General features: G+C 38.5%; 1 protein-coding gene across 5 annotated transcripts; it reads left to right on the top strand.

The window, feature by feature from the left end:
- Positions 1–877: 877 nt before the first annotated feature.
- On the top strand, positions 878–25985 carry LOC131319178 (protein virilizer homolog). 5 transcript variants are annotated; one of them, XM_058349330.1, is made up of 28 exons: positions 878–1082; positions 4637–4725; positions 7765–7888; positions 8253–8918; positions 9082–9450; positions 9580–9684; positions 9797–9979; positions 11351–11489; positions 11606–11787; positions 11947–12032; positions 12106–12154; positions 12457–12523; positions 12618–13099; positions 13184–13283; positions 14357–14490; positions 15062–15129; positions 15202–15418; positions 15517–15732; positions 15883–16038; positions 16124–16177; positions 16296–16501; positions 16643–16712; positions 17324–17652; positions 19132–19315; positions 21181–22497; positions 22615–23376; positions 23468–23539; positions 25356–25985. In XM_058349330.1, exons 1-28 carry the CDS (start codon positions 1008–1010, stop codon positions 25389–25391), a joined length of 6537 nt encoding a protein of 2178 aa, XP_058205313.1. In that variant the 5' UTR covers positions 878–1007; the 3' UTR covers positions 25392–25985. The 5 variants fall into 5 exon arrangements, with proteins under 5 accessions (XP_058205313.1, XP_058205311.1, XP_058205312.1 ...); XM_058349328.1 differs by having other exon boundaries at positions 879–1082; positions 16281–16501; XM_058349329.1 differs by having other exon boundaries at positions 879–1082; positions 16281–16495.
- The last annotated feature ends 1343 nt before the right edge of the window (positions 25986–27328 follow it).

Genomic DNA, 27328 nt, shown 5'->3' on the forward strand with positions numbered 1-27328 from the left:
TTTTGGAAAATAATGTTAATTCTTTAGCAATACTTTTTCCTGAAATAATAATCTTTTTTGTTAGTATTTTTATAATTTTTGTTGGCAAAATGAATATTTTTCTTCATACATTTATGAATTCTTTATAATATCCGCCCTCCCAACTTTCGCATTTGTTATTTTTTCGTCAAATTTTTGAGAATTATTGCTTCGTTATGACAAATGCAATCTAAAAAGTAAAAAATTGTGACTGAAACTCAATTTTTTTTTGAATAAAAACAAAAATAAGCGAATAAGCCTATTTTTTCGTCTTTATTAAAAAAATTGGATTTTGATCATAATTTTATACTACTTTTTAGATTCCTTTCGTTATGACGAAACAATAATTCTCAAAAAATTAAATGCGAATTTTTTTGAATAAGGACAAAATAACAAGGCTTACTTAACGCAAAGGGATTGGACAAGTGGACATGAAAAAACAACTAATGCCTTGTTCGGCTCATCTTTGGGGGGAAAAAAAAATTCAATTTCGAATTCACTCATTATTCCTATCCCCAATCATTATTCTTATCTATTTTTCTTCACTCATTACTCACATCTCCAATTATTACTCTAATTTCTTTCTCCACTTATTATCCCAAAAATTTTCAAAACAACAACCGAACTTTAGCCCAAAAGGGCTTGCCCCCGAGAGGATGCGAGTTCTAATCTCCCTACAGCCAAACATTCAAAACATTGGGCACATTGGAGGTTTGCCCGGTCCTTAATTTTAACGCCCCGAAATTAGTGGAGGGGTTAACATGTACAGGGGGATGTGAGTGTAATTTACCATTATGAAAATCCAATTGCTCCTCGGATTTGGTTGGAAATACTTTATTTCTTTTTGATTTTGAAACTTGGGAACCAGTATTTCTTTGCTGCTCTATTGATCACCGTCCTGTATCATGTAAAACCCTAGAAATAAACCGACGTACGTTGGAAGAGACTCTCTCTCTCTCTCTCGCTCTCGCTCTGTGGGGAAGACCAAAATGGGCCGGCCCGAGCCTTGCGTATTGTTCTCTCAGACATTCGTTCATCCCCAACTCGACGAGTACGTTGACGAGGTACCTCTGCTTACTCACTTCGTTCCATCTCTGATAGGTTTAACTTGCTCGCACCAATTGGAAATCTAAAACAAAAAAGGACGTTGCAAAAAGAGAGATATTTTACCAAACCAATTTGCATAATGGGCACTGGGTACTGCACAGAATGGATAGAGTAACTCGAATTACTTCAATTGTTTGTTGAGCATCTATTGCCGAACCTTCCTAGCCAATAAACGGATTTAGTTTAGTTTTATTATTTCCACTTTCAGTTATATGTTATTGGTTTTACATGTTTATTTCAACTTTGGGAATGATGTGCTTTTGCTTCTATGCTTAAGAGTAACGAAAAGAAAACATGTAGAAAAAAGAAGTAAAATTTGAAATGCCATTTTGGATTTTAGTTTTGGGCACCAGAGAGCGTAGAAATCGGATTGAATACATTCAATTTTGTTGACTGTATTTTGGGATTTCCTAGTAACTAAATGGATTTGGTTTTGTTGAACTTTTGTGTTCGTTTTGAGTTTAACATTATAATTCCCTATCATAATGAATTGTTATAAACGGAATACTTCTAAATCATATCTTATGAATAACCTACGGTGTACCCGGTACTTTGCATGGGACTTCTATATGCATACCAACTACTAAGTATGTGAAACACAGATCAAAATTTTCTGGCTACATTTGGCCGTACGGCCGCCCCGCATGGATGTCCAAGCCGTATCTCATCCAGAGTGGTATCCTTATCTCATGCAGAGATGAAGCTAAACTTGATAAGACTTGTTTTTTTGGTTAATACTAGCGTGCTTGTAGAATCAGTATAATGACTTATCATTTTACTCTGGTTTGTATCTCAAATTTGGCATTGAAGTGTGGTATTTAGGTTGGATTATTGATCACACAAGTCATTTAACTATTTCTTTCATTAAAAAGTTAGTCTTAGGTCCACTGTGTGAATTTCATAAGCCCACAAGTCCACCTATTAATTTTGTAAGGTCTCAAGTCCATTTTAGGGTGTCCTAGAGTAGGGTAGGATACCCTAAGGTTTAGACACTTTCATAAGATTTTAGGGTGCACTTTCCTATTATAGGGTAGGGTAGATTACCCTAGTGTAGGGTACCCTAGAGTTTAGGTGCTTTCATAGGGTTTTAGTGGTTTATGCATTTTCATAGGGTTTAGGGTTTTAGGCACTTTCATAGGGTTCCCTAGGGTTTAGGTTGTGTGGACTTGTGACTTTATGAAACTATTAGGTGGACTTGTTGGCTTAGGAAATGTCTATAGTGGACCTATCACTAAATCTCCCTTCTTTCATTGTAAAGTGCAATTGTTACATATGCAAAACATTTCTCTGAATTACAAAAATACATTAGTTACAACCTTTCTGTAGTTGTACCCTTACCCACATGTACCTTATTTTTTTTAAGGTTGTGTAGAATGAATGCACCCATATCGTACCTATACCCATTCTCATAAACGTGCTTCGTAGATAATTATGTTAGTTGATAGTCAGAAACAGAAAGCCTGTTTGCGATCTCTCTATTTTGTACTGTAATATTCTAAAATTTCATTCAAAATTCTTTAGAATAGAGTTATCCATAGAAATGATGTAAGATCTTGAGAGTTTGTTGAGATGTAGGAAAACTTTAGGAAACTTGAGGAATTGCTACCTACAAGGAATCATGGCGGTTTTGGATAGGCTACACGAATAGTACGTAGTATACGCGCGCAAGGGGGATTGAGAGAGAGAGCTTTTGGGGTTGAGTTCTACCAAAGATTGTGTACCATGGAATCAAAGCTCAGGTTGGGAGAGGTTTTGGGGTCAAGTCTCTCTCTTTGCATTCTACTTCTTCCTTTCATATTTTGTTTCGCTCTATTTATGAAAATTTTCATCCACATGCAAGATGGAGTTCCATTTTAGGGAGGATGTTGAATAGCTTGGTATGCATTGTTGGACCCATTTTCTAACAATTTAAGCTTTTGGAACTATTGGTAACTCAACATGGTATCAGAGGTAGGTACAAGGATGGGTAGGGTGCGTGCGCGACAAGTGCTGTAGAGTGAGCACGTTGTGCGTAAGTGAGGGTGTGAAGCAAAATCGACATTGCTTGGGTACTAAATTAATGTGAATTATATAAGTGTAAAGGCACCCTGACTACAACAGCTAGCTTTGGGTTTGAGTTATACCCAAGGCTGTGTAACAGTAACGGACTAACGGCATTGGTAGGTACTAATCCCGTATTGACCGATTTTGTGGTGTGAGAAAATTGCTTATTTATCGGTGTTACCTGGCTGTATCTGCTGTTAGGCAATGGTGTTAACCAACTGTTACGCTTGTTAGCAACATAATAGGCACATAATCTCTTATTTGCAATGCAAAATCAAGAGGGGAGGAGTCAAAGGGACATTGGCATCTAATTGATTGACCAGAGTCCAGACACATCTTCTTAAACAATGGAGCTTTGTCTTCGTTGGCTCTAACAAAAGCCCTCCTTGGATGTGTCAAGCATACCAGTTAGTGAGCTTGACAGGTTTGCATTTGCTGTTTCAGCCCCTCTCTTGAGTCTCATGTTTGTTTTCTCATTCTGCTCTTCCTCTTCATTCTCTTTTTAATTATTCGGCCTCCCCTCCCCCCTTTACTTAGTCTTAGGAACCTCCTATGTGGGTGGCAAATCCACCTCAGAACCTCGCTCCTGCCCTTCCAAGTCGGACCCTCCAAGGAACCTTGCTCCCATTGAGAAAGGAACCTCACTCCCAAAAGAGTTAGTTGTCAGAGGTGGCAAATTTGCTGTGTTGGACTTGAGCATGGTTTGAATGCAATGTCCTTTACGACTGCGGCAGTTTGCTGGAAACAAACAAATGGAGAGGATATTGGAGCTCTGAATATGATTGAAACAATAGTTAATATTGCTACTATTATGGTTACTCCCACCCTTGTATTTTGTTTGTCTCCAATATGCATATACATCTTTGTAAAGTCGAAATATAAATTGAACTGGTTCCAAAACTATCCCTTCCAAATGGTTATGAATACTTTAATATATGGGACAATGGACAATGGTCAACTTGAATTTTTTGTTTGGAATTTGCGTGCCTTGAAGGCATGTCTCCTTAAAAAGTTGAAACTTTCGAAAAGGGTGTGACTTTTTGTTGTGCTGTTCATTATCTATACATGCCTTGCTGATGTTGTTCCGGTTTACCCCCTTAAAAAATTAGTACTTATTTGCAATTTTCAAGCTTAAAAATAATAGGCTTACTGAAATAAAAAAAATATGCAATATGGATCCTGTTTGATAGATCTTGATGAGATCTATGATCTATCAAACCTTGCAAAAAAAATTGAAAAATTATTTTCGTAAGTTTATTATTTTTAAGCTTGAAAACAGGTCCTTATTTTTTAAGTACTTATTTGAGAAAGTGGAACGGGGCCGCTGTAAGTTTGACCTTATTGTTGTTTCCTCTCTATTTCTCTTAACATCTTCAATTGTGATGTGCAAATTAAGTTTGGAAGGCTGCCTAGTTGCTATCGTGTTCCTTTTTATTTACAGTCATATTTCATCTTGTTTTTCTTCCAGGTGATATTTGCTGAACCTATTGTCATCACTGCTTGTGAGTTCCTTGAACAAAATGCTACATCAGCTTCTTCGGTGGTAACACTAATAGGGTAAGACTACAAGTAATGGTGGCTGTGTTATTTTCCATGTAATAATGGATGATTTTTATGTGTACGCTTGGAATTCTCAAAATTTGCTCAAGGACCGCTTTATTGTTTAGTATTGTCTAGGTGGTGTTTTGTTGGAATCTTTGCATCTAATGGTTTTGGCATGTGAGACCAAATTTGCTCTCTTTACCAAACTGATCTAAACCACTTTAGAAATCTTAATATAGGCTATGTGACGCCTTGTGCAGGAAATATGTAAAGTGAAAATAGAAAGGTTGTGGATCGAGAAGATTCTGTTTAAGAGAACAAAGTCAAAGAGGACTCTAGAGTTCTTATGTTTTTTTTTTCCCAGTCATCCCCCTGCCCGTACGCCTCATCTATTGGGCATATATGGGTACTGTTGTTGTTGATCCTGCGTCAAGAAATTTGACTTTCATTTTGTTTTGCGTCCATGGAGGATCCTTGTATTCTATTTGCTTACTTCCTAGAGAATAATAACTGTATATTAAGAGTGACTAGCTTACGATGTTGTGACTTTGTCTTAGCAAAGGATTAATACTCATCTGGGCAAAGGCATAGTTTCTTCTCTTGAAGAGTAAAAAAGGAGCAAAGGCATAGTTTCAACATTCTGTTCTTTTTGAATCGATCCTCGTAGATCATACCCGTTTTCCTTATCGTCAAGCCATGGTTACAACTTATTGTTGGCTTTCTCTTTCTGTTGCAGCATTTAGATTCTTAGAATCTATTGTAGTGCTTTCGCATAGTCAATTCACTGGTTTTTTATGTTCTCAAAACCTTTAAAACAACCTCCTCTCATTGTTTTGTTATCATCTAGTGCTAGCTATATTACCGTCATGAATCTGTTCAATTTTTGTTCTCTTTTTTATTAGTCATTTCTGGTACATTCTTTTTTCTGGTATTGTTTGTGAATTTGTTAGTTTTTTCTTCTTTCCTCTTGTTCATTTTTCATTTTCATTTTGTTAGATGCCAATTCATATGAGCATTGAGACTTTCGCTGAACTCATCCCTCATGACCTGTTCATATCTTAGGACTTAGCTCCTACATTAAGAAGTTAAGAAACACACTTCTAAGAAGGTGGCATAAATGCGGCACCGACACAATGGGACACTAAGAAGGTGGCTTTAATGTGACACCGACACAATAGGATACGCTTCGGACACGTGGGGACACCTATCCATTACTTACCTAAGACACAAGTGAAAAATATATTACAAGTTTAAGAAAAATAACTTGGGATCAACTGGTATGATACAAAGCAACACAGATTTTTGCTATTTAATCCCTTCTCCATTCTATGTTTTTGGTTTTTAATCCTAAATCCCCAACCTTTCTATTTATTTATGACCAATTGATGTATATTTCATGTAAATAAAATGAAGTATTATTCTCATTTTCATGCATATATATGTCATTGAACCTGCTATATTTTATCTGTGTCGAGTGTCCTTGTTTGTGCTTCTTAGCGAGCGAGTCTAACTTGCAACGTGCCCTCCTATTATGTTAAGTAGGAGTACATGTTTTTTACTTCGAAGATTAGTTGGCAGTTCCTTCTATGTAATAGACAATTTAGACTTCAATGTTAAGTTAATTTCCAATATTTCTTTGAACCACTTTACCAGTGAGAAACTACAATCTATTTATTTATGGTGCGATTTTTATTATTATACCTCCAAATGTTTTATGAAGTTACTTTTCCTTATGTTTGGATTGAAATCCATCCCATTAAAAAATACAACCCTTGAACCCGTTGTGTACTTAACCTATGAACAAATTCTGCCTCAATATTTGATATGATAACACGGGTTTCTCCCCAATTTTCCTCGGATATTTACTTCGATATTTCAGTGAGGATTTGTCTACTGGCTTCCATTGATATGTATGTACAGAATTTGTATATGCAATCACTGGCGTCATTGCATGAGAGATTTACTTTGCCTAAATTTGTTAGCTGTATTCCACAGGAGAATGGATTGTCCTGTGATATTCGACATCTTGCTACTGTACGATGTGCAGATTGCAGAAATTGCTTTTGCGTGCCATAGTCTGTAAATCTTAGTCTGGACTAGGAGATAGCTATTGCCCAACTCATGTTCGCCCATTGTGCCTGTATCCTTGAGATCATACAGCCTCGGGTTAGTGTTATGTTCTCTATTTCATGGTGCAATTACGTCTTCGGGATCTTTAATTGTTCATGTGTTGATGGTGCAAAGATCTTGTTGAATGCCAACAACTTTGTGTGCCACTGCTGCTTGGAGGCGCATTTAACTTTTTCTTCCCGATCGTCAGAATGAGATGATATTAAAAACAAAAAAGAAGAGAAATGGAAAAGAGGTTAAGGATGCATTCTCTTTCTGAAAGAGAAAAGAAAAGATAATAAGAAACAAGATTACAACTTGCCTAAGAAACATACACATCTAAGCAGGTAGCATCTCGTGTTAGCAATGGGGGTGATACATGTTGGCAATGGAGTAACGGTCTGTTTAATCTGTCATGTAAATGAACAGTTCTTCCTCTACTATAAATCCAACCTTCAGGTTACCATTATTGTAATCAGAGAAAGGCAAGTATAGAGAGAGTGAAGGTTAGGCTGTGAGTTGAGTGGTTGTAATATTCTATGTTGTCATAGAATCTGCTGCTCCCGTGGATGAACCTGAATTTAGGGGACCACTTAAATCTATGTCTGTGTGTGTGATTATGTTTGTTTATGTGTGGTTTTCGATCAGTACATTACAAGAAATGCTTTAGTCCTTGCCTAACCATTCTTTTGGCTTGTTTTCAACATGGATTTTAGCAAATTATTCTAAAGATATTTAGTGCATTTGTTTTGCTAAGGTTTTAACGATGTCCACCCCTTCAAATACAAAACCCCCTTCCCTCCTTTCCCCAACCCCAGACAAGAGAAATGGGATAGTGTGATTTTACGTGCTTGAATTGTGGGACTTGTTCATGGTCTCTGTTTCCATTTGAATTTTGTTGTTGTTATGCCCTTTCACCACTGGCTAACTTAATTTCTTGTATAGGGCCACTTCACCTCCTTCATTCGCTTTGGAGGTTTTTGTGCAGTGTGAAGGTGAAACAAGGTTTAGGCGGCTCTGTCAGCCTTTTCTGTATTCTCATTCTTCATCAAATGTGCTTGAAGTTGAGGTACGTACTGCAGTTTTTGTGGTTTCAGTCTTCATTTCATGATATGCCTTGCCATTTTGATTGGAACTTTTCTTTGGAGAACTTTTCAAGTAAATTTCTTATTTCTCTGGTATTTGGGTTGGTGATATATTATCACTACATGTGGCCTAGTCATCATGCATTTGGTTTCTTATGCAGTGTTTTGATTATTCTTGGAAAGTAGTCAAAGTAATATTGTGTTCTTATTCCATATGTTCATAGGAATGCAAATTTGTTTTCGTATACCACCATGTTCTGTCTTTGTTTTCGCTGGTGTATTTTGTCTGCGGATATTTATCACTTGTTGCTGTAAGTTTGTTGAATGTAATACGCGCACTTGTTGCAGGCTGTTGTGACTAATCATGTGGTTGTAAGGGGCAGCTACCGCAGCCTGACCTTAGTCATATATGGTAACACAGCAGAAGATCTGGGACAGTTCAACATAGAAGTTGATTTGGATAGCACTTTAACTAATACTGTTTCTTGTATTGAGGGAAAGCTTGAAGACCTCCCACCAGCACTACATCCAATTAATGTGACAATTGGGGATCTGATTTTTATGCCTAAAGCATTGTCTTTAGAAGTTCCTGTGTCTGATATTTCTGTCGAGGTCAAGCAATTGTTAGATTTGACATTTAAGGTTTTGCAGTTGTCAAACCGTGGAGACGTGATTGATAAAGTTATTAGTATGATTGTCTCGGCGGCATCTTCTTGTGCAACTCATAGCTGTTATTGTCCAGCTATCAGTCAGAAACAATCTTTGGTGGGGAAATCTACAAATTATGAAGGACAGTCGCATTTTGATTATACTGAGGCTAGAAATGAGCTTTTTGATATCTACAACAGCCTTCATCATGAATCAGGGAAACTTTCATCTGAATACTTGGGAGACAGCATGCTTTTTGAATATGAGGCTGATTTGGCTACTTCAAAACAATTGATGGATATCCTGCAAAAATACATCCATTTTGATGGGGCTTCTGGAATTTTCGGGCATCATCAGCTTTCAAAGGTGGTTTTAATTCCCTATGCCTTTCTGTATGCTTTAGCAGATTTGGCACATGTTAAATAACTGGAAATGATATTCTCTCTTTCTCTCTGCCATTATGTATGTATTTAAAAAGTAGATACACACTTGAATTGGGTTATTACTGATTTTGTATCTTGCTTCTCAGAATAAGAGTGTCATTCTGTGGTTGAGTGCTGCTCTTTTGTTGTGCTCTGGCAGCGAGAGCTGCTTCCACTTCGTTAATAGTGGGGGCATGGAGCAGCTTGGATATATAATTACCCATGACGTGCAGAATTCTCATGCCATTACATTGATGGTGCTTGGAGTTGTGGAGCAGGCTACTAGGCACTCAATTGGTTGTGAAGGATTCCTTGGGTGGTGGCCTCGTGAAGATGAAAGCATTCCTTTGGGGACCAGTGTAGGTTATAATGAGTTGTTGAAGCTGCTATTGCAGAAACAGCCCCATGATGTTGCTTCTCTTGCAACTCATATACTTCATCGCTTGCGTTTTTATGAGGTTGCTTCGAGATACGAGGTACATGCTTGGCCTTGGCAGTGCACTTGTTTTTTTTGTAAACACCCCCCACCCCACATCCCCCCCACCCCCCGCCGGTGTATGAAGTTTGAATCTTTTTACAGCGCCGTAGTTGTCTTGTTTTGGCAGTCTTCAGTATTATCTGCACTTGCAAGTCTTTCGACATCTGGAAGGGTTACTAATGCCACTGTAGACAAGCTTACCAGTGCTAGGTTCCAACTCAAAACCCTCATGGTTAGTTGAAACCCTTTTGTTCTGTCTCTTTTTATGCTTAAGGCAGCCTATAATCATATCCTTCTCCAATTGTTGTTTCTTAGTTGATTTTAGTTGACAAGTATTGCTGCAGAAAATGATAAATTCACGCGCTCCACTTGAAGATCCTTCCCCACTAGCCAGCACTAGCAGATCGTTGCTTCTTGGTGAAACAGAAGGAGTGTTGTTATACAAATCAACTTGTAGCTTGATTACTTCATCAAATTGTTGGTTTTCTAATTGGGATATCGACTCACACTTACTATTCCTTCTGAAGGTGCGTTTTTGCCTAGAAAGTTGCTATGGAGTGGTATTAACTCATATTGTACTTCTTTCTCAAGCAACAAAGTGTATTAGCTCATTTTCCATGCTGAAAGTGGTTACCATCTCTTTCTGTTGCGTCTAATGTTACCTCATTTGCTATGCTAACGATCATAAATTCTTTTGTTTCTTTCCTACTCCCTTTTCCTTTTGTATCTTAATTCTCTGTTCTGTATATCTTTACTTTGTTCTGAATTGGTTATTACAGCTTTGTTTACTTGAGCTATTAAAAATTCTCTCAGAAATTTGATGCATAGAGTTGTTACAAGGCATGTGTCCTAGGTAGGAAACTTGTTTGTCATATGAGATGATGATTGGCAATAGTCGTTAAAGGAGTGCACCTAGACCTGAGGCCAAATGAGGCTAAAGTTGTGCACCTCACTTGAGCCTCATTCGACTAGATGCGCTTCTCTTAGGCAAGGCCACCTCGCCCTGCATTTAGTCCTCAACAGACCAGTAGCGCCTCGGTGCACCTACCGTCTTTGATAACTATGGATTGGACATTGTCCTTGTGTAATATATCATTCAGGATAGGTCTTTCGATATGAGAAAGTTGTGTATGAGAGAGAGATTTGTTAGGCTTCCAAAATTGTCTATCAATAAAGTCTCTGCTGAAGGGGTTTATGCTTCGTTGAAGGGTTCTTGCATGATATTTTTATTCGTTTCCAGAGTTCAAACCTTGTCATAGAGGGTCTGTGAGAAGGGTGGAGGGAGGATGATACCCCAGAGGTCAACTGACCCCAGTCGCTCACATTGAATGTTGCCTGAGCGTAATGTATTTGTCTAATCGATTTGTGTATTTTCACCTCTCAGTCCAAGTCCTAAATTTTTCTAAACCCAATCGCTGGAGATGCAGAATAAGGTTTGAGTCCTGGAGAATACTTATATTCCCTTGATATCAAGTGACGTGTACTCTTCAGAGAAGAAATTTGTTCTTATTTTCTCATAGGAGTTAAAGTGTGCTACTAGCAATCTAGGAGTTAAGAATTTTAGTACACAGCTGTCGATTGGGCAGGAATGGTTTTATAGCTTGGGTTTGATGGGCTAGATGAAAAGTTCTAGGCCTTCTAGGTATTGGAGAGCTATTTTACTTTGTGCCAGTCATGTAGTTAGCTTTTTTAAAGCAACCACCCATGTTTTTTTTTTTTTTTACTTTGTGCCTGTCAGGTAGTTAGCTTTCTTTTTTAACACAGCTGTCGATTGGGCAGGAATGATTTGTGTTTTTTTAGTTTTTTGTCATATATTTAGTTTATAAATTTCTTACTTATTTGCTTATTGTTTTAGCTGCTGTTCTTTTGCAATTGTTACTGTCTGTCTGTGTAAGCAGGAGAGGGGATTCTTTCCTTTGTCAGCTGCACTGTTATCATCTATCTCGCAGTCTCAAATGGGAAACGCTGTGGACATATTTGTGGATATTGCATCATATCTTGAAGCAGTAATTCTGTCACTTCTTTTCTGCCGCTCAGGTTTTGTGAAGGCTACCTTTATCACGTTTTATCACTTCTACTGGCTTTCCTGATCTCTTTTATCTTCTTTTTCTATTTATAGGTTTACGTGATTAACGTTTTTCTATCTTTTTCAGGCTTAATCTTCCTCCTCCATCACCCTGAACTCTCCACTAATGTAATTCTTGCTCTAAGGGGTTCTGATGGGTTGAAGAAGGAAGAACCTCTACCGCTTCGTTATGCATCTGTCTTGATATCCAAGGGGTTTGTTTGTCAACCAGAGGAAATTGGATTGATTGTCGAAAAACATTTGAGAGTGGTTAGTTTCATTTAACATTTGGGTATTAGTAATTTTTCCTACTTTAAGCTGTGGTTTTTGCTTCCTGTAGCTTTAACTTTTTTGGTTGTGTTTTCCCTCCCTGCTTCCCTTTTGGTTTCTAGTGTGGTCATTGTTGATTGTGTCATGTTTTGGGTGCAGGTTAATGCAATAGATCGTCTGCTTACATCAGATGCACATTCTGAAGAAATTTTATGGGTGCTGTGGGAGCTGTGTGCTCTTTCTAGGTGGAAATTTTGATCCAATGTAATATAAATGGTTTAGGATTCGTTTGACTGATGCTGATGAGATGAATTGCAGGTCTCATTGTGGGCGACAGGCTTTGTTGGCTCTGGGGCATTTTCCAGAGGTATCGTACTTCTTGTTGTGAGCCACTGGGGGGAAAAGGGCAGAGTCTTAGTCTTATCTTTGTTTCCATACCAGCAATGCTGTGGCTTATGACACTAAAGATGCAAATCATAATTGTTATTATTTCTTTAAATCAATCTTAAATATATTAGATAAATTGCTATGCATTGTAAGATTAATTTATGTTGCAGATAATTAATATTTAGCTATTGATTGAGTATACTGCCTTTTGAACAGTGTATCTTTTGCGGTATAGGCAGAGCCTAATAACTGCTCATTTGATTATTATCACTGTGTTTGTAGGCTGTTTCGGTTTTGATAGCAGCATTACAATCCATTAAGGAGCTGGATCCAGATACCTCAAATAGTGGTAGTCCACTTACCTTTATTTTCTAATTCTGTAATTTAGTTGTTCACTTGTCCTATATTGTGCATGTTAGTTGAGCAATTTTGTTGATTTGCAGGTTTTGTACCACTGAATCTAGCAGTCTTTCACTCAGCCGCTGAGATATTTGAAGTCATTGTTACCGATCTAACTGCATCATCCCTGGGTTCATGGATTGGGAATGCTACGGAACTTCACAGGGCTTTAAATTCTTCTTCCCCAGGGTCCAACAGGAAGGATGCCCCTACACGGCTTTTGGAGTGGGTAGATGCTAGTATAGTTTACCATAGAAAAGGGGCAACTGGTCTTCTACAGTACATTGCTTTGTTAGCGTCTGGTGGAGACCCTCACATGGCTTCGACAAGTATTTTGTTAGCAGACACAATGGATGTTGAGAATATGGTTGGAGATTCTTCCACAAGTTCTGATAGTAATCTTATTGAGAATCTTCTTGGGAAGCCAATTTCTGAAAATAGTTATCGTGCTGCTGTTCTTCGTGATTCTTCTGTGGCTCAGATGACTACTGCATTCCGAATTTTGGCATTCATTTCAGAGAACTCGGTATGAGATTGATTATCCTGACTTTCTTAAAAGATTTGTTATTGAAATTAATCCTCAGGTGTCTTAAGTGTTTAATTTTTGAAGGCTGTTGCTACTGCTCTGTATGATGAAGGTGCTGTAATGGTTATCCATGCTGTTCTACTTGACTGTAGGCTCATGCTTGAGAGGTCCTCCAACAACTACGGTCTGTTCAATTTTTTGCTTGTTTCAAATTATTGCCTTTATTTCTTTATGCATGTAGTGGTCATTGGTCTGTTCAATTTTTTGCTTGTTTCAAATTATTGCCTTTCTTTCATTATGCATGTAGTGGTCATTGGACGCTAGATGCTACTTTACTTGTGATCTAAGAAGCACAACACCTATTCCAGGCCAGCGTGCTGGCGTTCCGGATGTCGGGGACATGTCCCCGACTCGCCAGTTACACTTCTCGGACATGAAGGGGAGAGAGCTAAAATCACTCTCCTTCATTTAAGGGTTGCACATTTTGATCTTGACGTCTAGGGTCTCGTCAAAGAAGGACGAGATCAATTGTGCCACTGCTATGGTTCCATATTGAAGGATTCAGGCAATATCAAACAGGATAGGGAGGCTTCGCTTTCTGAGTTTCTAGGGTTTCCGACATCAGATTCTAGAGGAGAGATTCGTTGGGGCCAAGGCAGGGATGGATTGTGTGTCCAGTTTTGGGGACTGACGTTGACATTGGCTTGGATGGGAGGGAGGGAGCTTTTTTTTTAGGGCTGGACCATAAACATATACAGAGTGCATTACTTCTGGTTGTTTAAAATCTACCCTAAGTTTTGAGCATTAGCTTTTGACCCTAGAAGAAACTTTGTTACTCTTTTAAATTTGGTGTCCCGTGTCCCAGAAGTGTCCCAAGCGTGTTCCTTTAGTCGCACATGTGTCCCCGTTGTGTCTATTTGGAGAAAAGTTAAATGGTTGTGCCATGTGCTGTGTCCATTCGTGTCCCTCTGCGTTCCCTGCATATCCGTATTCCCTTTGTGTCAGACATGCAACCGGGTAGGTGTGTTAGGACTTTGTAGATGGGCGTTGGCATTTTTCAAGATTGTCACCAAAGTATTGTTGTTGTATGTCCTTGCTGAAATTTCGGCGATATGGGCACTTAGTAGTGGTTCGTGCTGCATATAATAGCACTTTGTTGTTTTATGTGATCAATTGAGATGCTAATGTCTTGATTATCTTTGCACATGTGGACCGGCTAATCTGGAAGCTTGTTATTTGCTTTGTTTCCCTGACCAGATTACCTTGTTGATGAGGGCAGCGAAGGTAATTCGACTTCTGATTTACTGCTGGAACGCACTCGTGAGCAGGGTCTAGTTGATCTTGTAATTCCTTCTTTGGTGCTACTGGTTAATCTCTTGCAGAAATTACAGGTCAGTTATTGTGTCCCTAGTTCTTTTTCTGATTTTTCATGTGTAGTGAATTCAGATTATGTCCTTCCAACTAGCTTTTATAGTTCATGTGAACGTAGTCATATCTTGAGAATAATGCAAAATGCTAGTCTTGGGTGAAAGTTTGAACGTTTACCTATAATCTCATTCACATGATAATGTGTTACACCACACAAGCATTTTTATTCATGTTTAGGGGCTACTGGCTAAATCTACATTACTTATCCAGGTCACTTACACACCTGTAATTTGGGATCAAGCCCAACGTCATTCATATCAATACTTCACGATTATGGTGATTATTTAAAACAAAACATGTGTTCGTTGGAAATCTGTGGGGTTAGTTTCTTAAGGAGCAAACCATGACTTTGTTTTGTTCGTCTTATTTTCAGATTGTGCTTGTCTATATGGCTTTATATTACCTTATTTGGGGCTCAATATAGTTCTGCGACTATTCTATGATATTATTTTTTTGGTCAAACGCAAATACATCTATGCTATACTATGATATTGTCGGCACAAATTTGAGTGAATATTTCATCACTCTGTTTAGGATGCCAAGGAGCAACACAGGAATACAAAACTGATGAAAGCCCTTTTACATTTGCATCGAGAGATGAGGTAATTTAAAATTTATTTTGCGAAGTATTAGAATATTCAGTGAAAATAATTCAGTACATTCATGGTTTGCAGCACGAGGTTAGCTTCCTGTGCAGCAGATTTATCATCTCCTTATCCTTGTTCTGCACTTGGGTTGGAAGCTGCATGCCATCTCCTTGTTTCAGCACTTGCTTGTTGGCCGGTTTATGGTTGGACTCCTGGCCTTTTCAGTTGTCTTGTTGACAGTCTTCATGCTACTTCATTGCTGGCTTTGGGTCCAAAAGAGGCCTGCTGTTTGCTTTGTCTACTGGTATTCAACATTTTCTTAGACAGTATCTAAATATTTGTCTTTGCCAATGATTTATTCCAAATTGTGACACTTCCCTTGATTTTGTTTGGCACTGCAAGAATGATCTACTTCCCGAAGAAGGTTTTTGGCTTTGGAAGAATGGAATGCCCATGTTGAGTGCTCTTAGAACATTGGCTGTTGGGTCATTATTAGGGCCTCAGAAGGAGAAACAGATTGGTTGGTACTTACAGCCTGAACATCTTGAGAGGGTGCTGAGCCAATTGACGCCACAACTTGATAAAATTGGACAGATCATTCTACAATGTGCTGTCAGTGTAAGTGTTGTGGAAGTAAACCACCGATAAATGATCCAGCAATTCTTTTTACCAGTTGAAAAACTGTTTCTGCTTTGAGGAAACAAAATATTTTTGATATAGCTTTTGCTTTAGTTCGTTTCTTCTAATAATTTGCACGTTTCTGATCAGACACTCGTAGTCATGCAAGACATGCTGCGGGTCTTTATTATTCGCATTGCATGCCTGAATGCGGATCATGCTTGCTCACTTCTACGCCCGATAATTTCGTGGGTTCGTGATCGAATTTCCGTGTTGTCTTCATTACCGGACACAGATGCTTACAAGGTGCTAGCTGTTTAATCTGTTGCATATTTCCAATCCCGCTGCTTCAGTTTTTCCCCAGTCATTCTTACTTGTTTATCCTTATCAGGTTTACAGACTACTTGATTTTCTGAGTATCCTACTGGAGCATCCACGTGCAAAGGTTTTTGGACAAAATAAATTCCCATATTTAAATTTCTTTTCTTTTTTGTCTAAAGGAAGCTGGTGGGCATAAAATCTCACATATGTGTACCATTTCTTATCAGCCACTGTTATTGAAGGAGGGTGCTTTTCAGATGCTTATTAAAGTGCTTGAGAGGTGTATTGCTGTAGCTGATTCAGATGAGAAGCAATTCTGTGACAACAGAAATATAGATAAATGTGGATTTCCTCTGCTAACTTGGTGTGCTCCTGTATTCAAATCCTTTTCACTGCTAAATGATTCTCGGAAAGCTGTGCAAGCTCTTGGAATTTATGATAGGCGAGTGTATGTTCATTTCCTATTCCATTACCGTTTTCTTTTTGTACTTTTCCATTATTATTATTATTTTCCTTCCTTTCCATTCAGTAAACAACTCTAGGGAGGTTGTGGTTGACGTGTTTGCAATATTTATCTGGTGATTCTTAGGCACAATTATGAAAATTTGACGACTGAGGATCGTTCCCGGATCATGTCCTATCTCCTTAAGTTTTGCAAGGTATGTTCCTTCTTACTATAGATAGAGAATGACATATTGAGAGGGGTAGCAAAACCGATTTTCCATGTTATCAGAGTAGTGCTGTGTAAACTTCTTTTACTGTGTTTATTTTTTTGCTTGCATGTGTGCCCTCGCATTCATTTCAGGTTTGTGTTTGTCACACTAGAATTTATTTTGGATTTTTCTCAATTTCACTTTCATTTGTTGTGCACATAAATTGAATTGGATCTCTAGGCCTGCCCCTGCCCTCTCTGATGCCATTCGGCTTTGATTTGGGGGCATGGTTTCACAGCAAAACAGGTATAGGGGGGCCATTGTTTCAGTGGTATTTTGAGAGCAGCCACTTTGTGCATATTGCCAAAGGTTAGGTCTGTCTCCAATCCTTCCCCGCCCATACCCCCAATGATTGGGGACTACATGGGTTCTGTTGTTGTTGTATTTGTTGTAGAGTACCTTTTCGTACGTATACTGAGGTTTCTGTATTTGAAGGCTTCTTTCTGTCTTCTCTCTTTTCCATATCACGAGTTAGATGTTGCTGTGCATCTTTGCTTGGTAGTAGGCTGAGTATTTATCTTGCCTTGTTGATGGCAATTGTATCTTCCTTACTGCAGGTCCTACCAGTGGGAAGAGAATTACTTGCTTGTTTATCAACTTTTAAGGAGTTATGTTTCAGCAGTGAATGGAAAAGTGCTTTGCATTCTCTTCTCCTTCATATCCAGTCCTCTCGTAATGAGGAATGTGATGTAGATGGTAGATATGAAAGGGATGGAAGTGATAATCTACTCAATACTTTTGAATGGAGGAAATCACCTCCTTTGTTATGCTGCTGGATTACTCTACTCAGATCTCTTGATTCAAAGGATGTTGTGCCAGATTATGCAGTCGAGGCTGTTGACGCATTATCTTCTGGCGCTTTGTGCTTTTGTATGGATGGGATAAGGTGAGTTTCTTCATATATCTCTGGCTACTGTAACAGTATTATTTTTTTCTGAATACTTGATTATTAACCTAGACGGTGCATACAAATGTTGTATTGACATTTCAATCATATACAGTCGGACAGTAATTGTCTGGACTCCAGATAGTAGAAAATTAAAACTAACAGTAAAATCTGATGGACAATTCAGCGGTTAATTATTTATGTTGGCATGAGGAAAACACGCATTCTTTCAGTTTCCATACTTATCATGTGTGGCACTAGTTAAACTGGGTGAAATAGCATCGTAATAAGCATCAATTCCATTACTACCTATTGGTACTCTTTAAGTTGCTTAGCTTATTGCAGACACTCAATTTTCTGTAGCTGCTTCATGTTCTTGAAATATTTCCAGCTTTCATGCAAGTGTCCAGTTCCTTACGGGAAAGGAGATCTCATGTCTTGTATATATGCTCCTCATTGTGCCATACAAGTAATTGCAGGAAGAAGCATGTGACTGGTAGCCATGGTCCCTCACGGTAGACGTAGACAAGGGATAGAGGTTACAGCTTTGAGAGATTAATTTCGTAGTTCATGGAATAATGCGGGGAATATTATGTAATGTGGCAACATTGCAATGAAAAGCATGTCATCTTGTCTAATACTAATAGTGTATGTATTGTCCTAAATGTAAGCGGGTGTGAAAGGCGATGGTCAGGTTGAGATACTGTACACTTTTGTATATGTACATTAAATGTGCAACTTTTTTGCTGTAATTATTTTTTTTGTTCTGATAAAAGATGTATAATTATGTGTTTCTCTATCTACTTTAGTAGATATCTTCCACCAATAATGATCACTTGGGGATTGTTTAATTCGTGAATAGAGGCCAAAACCTTGAAATCTTTTGCTGACTGTATCCAGTACCACATGCCCCCCTCTTATTCAAAGTGTTGTAAGGGACGTTAAATACTGAGCATAATTTGGTGAGTGTTGGTTTTAAATCTTAAACATAGCAAAATCTATGATCAGATTTCTAATCTTAAGAATTCAAATGTTGAGTGCATAAACACTACCATTAATTTGGCATCAGCGTCGACAAGTATTTAGATTGTCAACTTATCAAAGCGCCCCTTTGTTTATGTTATTGAGAGTTGAATTCCTGTAGTTTATGTGCATACATGAAGATATAACTTGGAGGACTTGTGTCTCTATTCTGGTTTCTTCCTCTATGTTTTCAATTGCACCCATGTGCCTTGGTCATATGATTATGGGCAATGATGTTCTTCTACAAATGTCTGCTTGGTTTTTCTCTTTTTCCCTCTGATAACTTCTTTGTAGTAATTTCTACAAGTTCTCAGATGAAGGTTTTTGATTCTTATAATCATCCCATCAAATTAGTTATTCTTCTAGAATTCGTGTTCAATGCAACAATTTATTCTGGTGTAGATTTTTGTAGCAGCCAACGAACTAAGTCTACATTTTGCTCTTTCTTATTTTCAGCTTGAACTTGGACAGGGTTTCTGCACTGAAGTATCTTTTTGGACTCCCTTTCAATACTAGTGGGGCTGATGTTTTCCTCGAAGAGAACATAAAGTATATAGAGGATTTGACAAACTTGCTCGGGTCCAAGATAAGTGATGAAAAGTATCCCACTGATACCGATATGAATTCAACTTTGTATCAGGTATGACTCATTCTGATATGTCTTCCTTATATACCCACCAGCAATACACAAACGATCAAAAAGAAGAAAGACCAACCTTTGTGGAGTTCAGGTCACTTTGGTTAACTGTATGAAAATTGGGATGTAGGACATTAGACATAGTTCATGCGGCTTGAGGTATTCTTCTTCCAAGTACTAAATAAAAAGTGAGAGCGACCAGCCTATGGTCACCATATTGTTTCCTTGCTTCTGGGACTAATTTTTCGTTTTGATAGTTTTGTCCTCAGTTAATTGCCTATTATCCACACATTTTCTAACACGTTGGATTTTAGATATTTTCTGTCCCTTAACTTCTTAATACCCACACCATGTGGCAAATTTCGCTGCTACCAAGTAAAGGCCTTTTACATTTTTAAATTGTCCCACTTCTATGTATCCTCATCCCCGTCAAGCACTTTTTATCTTTCACTCAAAATGTATGTCATACTTGTAGTCTCGGCCATTGAAGGGTGGCCTTGGTGCGACGGTAAGGTTGCCCCAATGTGACCTGGTGGTCACGGGTTCAAGTTGCAGAAACAGCCTTTCCTCTTGCGAGAGTAAGGCTGATCCAACTCTTCCCCGGACCCTGCGATAAGCCTCATGCGGTTGGTATCTTCTTTTTTTCTTTTTTCACTTGGAGTATTGGCAGTATGGCATAGCCCAAAAAAGAGGAAAAAGAGAACAAAAATCCAGAATCTAAAGGTGAAGCAAGGAGATAGAATGATGAACTTGAATGGGATATAGTTAGGAGAGGGCCATGGCTCCTCTTGAGATCTGAAGCAACTCCAAATGATATTTGCGTTGTTTAGTTCATAATTTGGAAAAAAAATTCCAACTCAAAAAACACTCATTACCTCTACTTTCAATCATTACTCCCATTCTCTCATCTCTCCAATCATTATTCCCATTTCTCTTTCTATCTCTCTCCACTCATTACCCATATCTCTAATTATTACCCTACTTTCTCTCTCCACTCATTACCCAAAAATCAAACTCAAAAAATTTCAAAACACCATCCAAACAAGGCAATTGTATTATTCCAAGCAATGTCAAATGGAATTGTATTATTCCAGAGAAATATTATTTGTACACTAAATCTTTGTTGTCACAAAACTCTAGTAAGATTTGTATGATGGTATGCATAATAGCGGCAAAACCCGGAGCCTCTTGCTTGAACCTCATTCTCCTATCTTAAATGAATAAAGCCTGAATGGACTGTTTTACTGGAAGCTATCTTGTAGTTTGGCTAGTTTGATTAATGGTTACCTTTATTTGATTAGACTTTGGTCTAGATTGGAAAAAAACCACTAGGTCCTTTTTTTGAAATTCTTTTTATGTTTTTGGAGACATTAATTTCTTCACCATTATTGGCCATATGAGAAGAGAAATTCTTTTTATGTTTGTGTATCTGCTTATTGCTTGAGGGAATAGAAGATTATGATTAACAGTGATGCGTGAATGACTTGTGTGGAAAATAAGTCACTCTTTGGGCTTATAGAAATGTGCACCACTTGTACAGTTGTACTCTTGGTTTAGCTCATTATTGCATTTGTAATTGTATGACATGTATTGTTTTTATTGTTTTCTCTGATATCAACTGCGAATGACCATTGTTCCTCAGTGGAATATGGTTTAATCAATCTCATATCCAGATACTAGTTGAAGTGACACATGCATTTGCCCATGAAACATGTTTTCTTTTACCAACTGATAGAAGGTAATATACAAATAGAACGAGAACTACCCAGGAATAAATTATTATGCATTGGTTATTTGCTTGTTTAGTTTTTCTTCCTTCCACCCCAACAGGCTATGTTTGGATGGCCAACAATATCATTGATGTGCAGGCTAAGAAGTTGGTGGAATCGTTATTGTTCTTGTTGCAAAAGCCTACCCACTTACTAAAGGTGGACGACATAAGTTATAGTGCATTCCTTCCATCCACAAGTGATGCTCCAGGTTCTTCAAAGATGCATATGGTGGCCGATGGAAGTGCTGGAAAGGCAGAAGATTACAGCTTAGGTGGACTCGCGGAAAAATTTATCTGGGAATGTCCTGAAAACTTACCCGATAGATTATCACAGACAGCTCTATCGCTGAAACGGAAAATATCCCCTCTTGAAGGCTCAAATAGGCGTCCTAGAGGAGACAATTCACCTGGTGAAACCGTGGGTCAAAACACATTTTCTCGTGGATCAGGCCCACCTATTGTCCCTGCGGGCCCCACTCGTAGGGATACCTTCCGACAGCGGAAGCCCAATACTAGTAGACCCCCGTCTATGCATGTGGATGACTATGTTGCTAGAGAAAGAAGTGTTGATGTTACTAGTAGTTCTAATGTGATTGCTGTCCCGCGGATTGGATCTAGCAGTGGGAGACCTCCATCTATTCATGTGGATGAATTCATGGCCAGACAAAGGGAACGGCAAAATCCGGTGGGACAGGTAGTTGGTGATGCAACGCAAGTGAAAAATACGCCTGCAGAAAGTGACGCCAGTGCAGAGAAGTCCAATAGTAAACCTAGGCAGTTGAAACCAGATCTTGACGATGATCTTCAGGGAATAGATATAGTTTTCGATGGTGAGGAATCAGAATCGGATGATAAGCTGCCATTTCCTCAGCCTGATGATAATCTACCTCAGCCAGAATCTGTTGCAGTTGAACAAAATTCTCCTCGTTCTATTGTTGGAGAGACAGAGAATGATATAAATGGCAATAGTCAGTTTTCTCACTTAGGTGATGAAAGTATCCAGAGTGAATTTTCTTCAAGAATGCTGGTTTCACGTCCGGAGTTGACTTTGACTCGGGAACCGAGTATTTCTTCGGATAGAAAATATTACGAGCCATCTGATGGGACAAAGCATACTCCGCTGAGTAGTTCTGGGTTTTCTCCCTCCTTGTATAATAGAACTGCCGGCCAATCCGTTCAATCACCAATTAATTCTAGGGTTCCTCCGAACTTGTCTTCGAAGAATAGTCCTCAACAAACTGGTGCTGTTCAGGGAGTTTACGACCTTAAATTTCAACCCCCTTTACCTCCAATGCCACCTCCATCAACAATCTCACCCGCACAATTGAAAACTGCGGATACCGCTTCAAGTCAATCGTCTCCCTTTGTTAATGCTGGGGCAGATGGGCAGGGCCCACCGCCTCCGGGCTTTCATGTAAGAGAACACACAACTTCTGTTCAATTCTTGTACATGCTTGATGCTTGTTTTCTCCGACTAGTTTATCTTCGTATTTGGGCTCACTAATCTCTTGTGTATTTTTTCTCTTTCAAGGTGCATACTGAGTATCTATCTGCTTTGAGCAAGAGTTCTACCTTGCTGACAACTTCTAGGCCTCCACCACCACTGCCTCCTACGCCGCCCCCATATTCGGCCTCCTCTACACCACCTTCGAAAACTTCTACTTCACAATCTCAACTGTACAATCAAACAAGCATTGGACCAAGCGATTTTGTACAGACACCTGTTGCACCTTTCAAAGACCCTCGCACGGTCACCCTTTCTGTATCATATCCACCGCCTTCACTTATGCCTCCATTGGTTTTCAGTAGGCCCAATTCAATGCTTTATGGAACTAGTCCTACTCCACATCAAGGAGAAAACCAGCCTAGTATTTCACAGAATCTCTCCATTCCTTTACCTACCTTTCAGCCTTTTCAGTCTCTCGGTCAATTGCAGCCCCTGCAACCGCCACAAATTCTCCGTCCACCTCAACCACCTCAGCACCTTAGACCGCCAGTCCCGCCTTCGCCACAGTCTGAGCAAGGGGTGTCTTTGTTACAGAGCCCTGTTCAAATGCAAGTGCACCAGCAGTTGCAGATTTTGCAACAACCTCATGTTTCTCCTCTTCATGTATATTATCAATCCCCACAACAAGAGAGTTTTTCGCATCCACAGCAGCAGCAGCAACATCAACAGCAACAAGTTGAGCATTCTCAACTGCAAATTATGCATCAACAAGGCGGTACATCCCAGCAGCAACAAGATCCTATGATGTCGTTACAGCATTTCTTCAGTTCCCCGGAAGCTATCCAGGTTTTTGAAACTTTGCAACTGGAATTTATTGGGGGCTTTCACCATGTTTTTATTGTGTTGTGCTGACGATTACTATGTTCTTTCATTGCAGTCCCTCTTGAGTGATCGGGAGAAACTTTGCCAGCTTTTAGAGGAGCATCCAAAATTGATGGGAATGCTTCAGGTTCAGTAATATTTGAATATTGCTCTCTCTCTCTCTCTCTCTCTCACACACACACACACACACACACAAACAGCCACATCCACACCCACCCACACACACATTCACAGCATGATACCAACACTCAAACCTGACCGCCAGGCCCGGCTCTCCCAACACCTGCACTTTTTTTTGTCCATACTGTCTTTGCTGTTTCTGCTAGAGCATTTTCTTCTTAGTAACATAATATCACGAGATAATGTCAAATATTACATCTGATGTATTTCTTTTGCCATAAGTAGGGGTGACAAATGGGCGGGTTTGGGCCAAAATGGGTAAGTTGCAAGTGGGTTGGGTCTTTAATGGGTCATTGACCCATTTAAAACCCATTAATTATTACTCCAGTTCAATTACCCATACCCATACCCAACCCGACTCATTTATTTGAAATAAAACCCAACCCGCCCATTAACCCAATTACATACTATATACTGAAATTTAAAATGACTAAAATACCAATTTACACTAAAATGACCATATTACCCCTGTAGATCTAAATGACTAAAATACCCCTATATAACAATAATTGGTCTAATTACAAAGAAAGAAAGCTTCACTTCCCTCTTTCATTGGTTGGGTTTAGGGTTAGGTTTGTGTTGAATTATATTGATCTGGGTTTTTAGGCTTTTTTAGGTGTGCTCTTGTCCCAATGGGTGTATCCAAGCTCCTATTATCTCTGTAACTTCGTGTTTATGAGTTAATGAAATTATTTTTGGCTGATCATAAAAAAAAAACGTGTTGTCGTGAGCTTTGTTTATATAATGCGAAAAATTAATTATGTCGTCACACTAAAAAAGTTCTGGACAATAAATACACAAAAAAATTAGTTCCAATTTTCAATGTGCTTCATCAATCTTCACTTAAGCTGCACATTTTCTTAGTATTATGAGTTTCAAGGGGTGATTGTTTTTTGAAGATGAAAAGATGAAATTTACAATTCAAAAAAAAAAATGACGATGAGATATTGGGAAGAAAAGAGAAAAAAGGGACAGACGGTTTTGAGATTCAGAGAGAGAGAGAGAGAGAGAAGTAAATTTGACAAACGAGGATCAAAAAAAAAAATTTGACGAAAAGCAATCTGCCATTACATGTCGGAGGGTTTTTTTTTTAATGGGTTATATTAGTGACTTATTGGGTCATTTAAGTAGACCCATTAAGACCCAATTAATAAATGGGTTGAATGGGTTGGACCTATTTTGACCCAACTAATAAATGGGTTGGGTTGGGTTTATTTTTTAATGGATGGGTTTGGGTTTCTTAATGGGTTTGGGTTCAATTTGCCACTCCTAGCCATAAGTGATTATACCTTTTCCCTATTTCATCTTATTTACTGATGACAATAACCCCAGTACCACAGGAATCAGTGTTTTTATGTCTGCTACGTACATTTTTTCCTCTGCCAGTATCAGGACTTAATACATTACCCCAACGCAAAAAGTGCTTGTGACCGACTTTAGTTCGAAGTGTTAATATTGTTGACTTGTCTGAGGGAAACCAAGTACAATACTACAAAGGGGCTGTTTCTTTTTTCTCCCAATTCTCCACCAACAGGTTGCCACCTTGGTTTCAGCTTTCTATCATGGTTCCATTTGCTTGTATATTTTCTATGGTCCTGGTTTGAGCAGTCCTGCAGCCCCTTGTAGTATTGCAGTCAGCAGTGTGATGCAGTTAAGGGTTAAAAATAATTCTGTGAAATGCCAACGGTTTTGTAATTGTTCGATATATTCTACACTAATGCTTTACTAATGCCCATTATTTATTTCTCTTGTGGTTTTTTCAGGAGAAATTGGCCGGCCAAAGTTCAAGTGATACGTAACCCATAGTATGTAGTCTTGATCTGGCAACTCCTCCTGCCTCTGCTGATCACATTCAAAGCTGACAACTAATGGCTTTCCCCACCTGGAGTAATATCTTTTTCTGAAGGAGCTATCACCGTGGGAGTGTCACAGATGATTGCAGGCATCATCATGTCTTCAACACTATTTTCATGGAACGCTTATCGAACTAACTGCTTGGAATTTCAATTGGGTTATCTGTTACTGGAGTGGGCTTCTCGGAGGCTCAGGCAATGGGGAACTCCCTGGATTTGTATCAATATTGAGATCCAACAGATCCACCCTCGGTCATCGTTTTGTATGATGTAGTTAGTTATCTATCTTTAGGGTAAAAGTACAGCTTAATTGCATTTTCTGGTAATGCTGTTTTGCTTGTAATTTGTGGATGTTATTTGGATTTGCGAGCGAATGGACCGGGTAATGATCGTTGGTTTAAGATGGTGGTTGCCTGGTTGGTGGTTTATTATTATGGGGATTAATGTGGATGTTTGTAATTTACGGGGCAAAGCATAGCAGTTACAGAGCTTAAATGCCCTTCCTTTACCAGATTTATAATTTGTGAATCTGCCTCCCAAATTTTCTAATATACTTTAGTTCATAATGAATCAAGATCTTCCCATGTAAAAATTTCTCATGTGACGCAAAACAGAATCAATCATGAGTTCATTTTGTAAGTCTCGATGTGTTAAACATTCATGCAAAAAATCAAGTTCATTGGACATAGATGTATCCAATTATATGAATTATGTTTGTCACAAGAGGAATAAAGAGTCAGGCTCTGACCGTTTATTCTCTTCCAGACAAATGGTGGTTAGAATGAGAAACTTGATTTTTGGTATGAAAGTTACACTTTGAGACCTACTAAGACCAAGTGAAATAGATACTCGTTTTGCGTCACGTAAGGAATCATCACATGAGAGAAATTTTTGGCACGATCATAATAAGGTTGTGGTATTTCAATTTACCACTAACTTCAATCTTCGCAACTCCTTTGCTCTAGTATGATTGTGAAATTCCCTTGAGTTCAGCTTCAAGGCAATTGCTGGTGGAGAGCCTTCCACAGTTAATAATCCAGTGGACTGGGCTTTTAAAGGGACTGCTTTCTCTTGGCTACCTTTGCGGAATGTTTCTGGACTCGCAATAATGATCAGAATTTTTTACTTTTTAAATTTCGTTAATAATATTAGTCATTTTTAAAATCATGCAATCAGGTATGTTTTTTTTATAAGCATCTCAATCAGGTAATGACAGAGAAATTGTCATCTTGAGAGAAAAGATGTTGCACCGAATTCAAAAGTCATATCTATGGGTACTTGATTAAAGTGATTTTTGGCACAATTAGTCTTCTCAATAAAATCCAAAAAGTAAATAATTATGATTCTAAGAAAGACTCACATAAGTAACATCATATCTATTGGTGCTTGATTAAAGTGATTTTTGGCCTAATTAATCTTCTCAATAAAATCCAAAAAGTAAATAATTATGTGATTCTAAGAAAGACCCACATAAGTAACGAACAAGACGTTAAACATATCGAGACTAAGATTCTAAGAAAGATCCATATCGAGGCGGCTTTTCTTTTTTGTTTGTTTTTTGTTTTTTGTATTTTATTATTTTTGTTTTTTTGTATTTTCGGACCAATGGAGTTCCGGTCCTTTGTATTTTATTTTTATATATAAATTGAGTTTATTTCTGGTAGGAAAAAAAAGAAGAAGACCCGCATAATTAACAAACACGATGTTAAACATAACGAGACTAACCATCACCCACAAAGAGAAACTTCTGATTAAAGATAGCCTTCTTCTTAGGCAGGCTTTAGATTAGTGTTCTTTGGATTTATCTCGAGCTATTTTATCCTTTATCTTTGTTATAACGCTGCTGTCGACCTTACTTTTTTAGTTAATTGAATTTCCGACGT

Source organism: Rhododendron vialii, chromosome 3a (genome assembly GCF_030253575.1).
Source record: "Rhododendron vialii isolate Sample 1 chromosome 3a, ASM3025357v1".
In the NCBI taxonomy this organism is placed as follows: Eukaryota; Viridiplantae; Streptophyta; class Magnoliopsida; order Ericales; family Ericaceae; genus Rhododendron; species Rhododendron vialii.

What these genes read in the sequence shown, in the direction of transcription:
- LOC131319178 (XM_058349328.1), top strand. Translation starts at nt 1,008, where the DNA reads ATGGGCCGGCCCGAGCCTTGCGTATTGTTCTCTCAGACATTCGTTCAT. An exon ending in ACTTACTATTCCTTCTGAAG is followed by an intron (nt 9,980 to 11,350) that starts GTGCGTTTTTGC and finishes CTGTGTAAGCAG; the next exon opens with GAGAGGGGATTCTTTCCTTT. An exon ending in GTTCCCCGGAAGCTATCCAG is followed by an intron (nt 23,377 to 23,467) that starts GTTTTTGAAACT and finishes CTTTCATTGCAG; the next exon opens with TCCCTCTTGAGTGATCGGGA.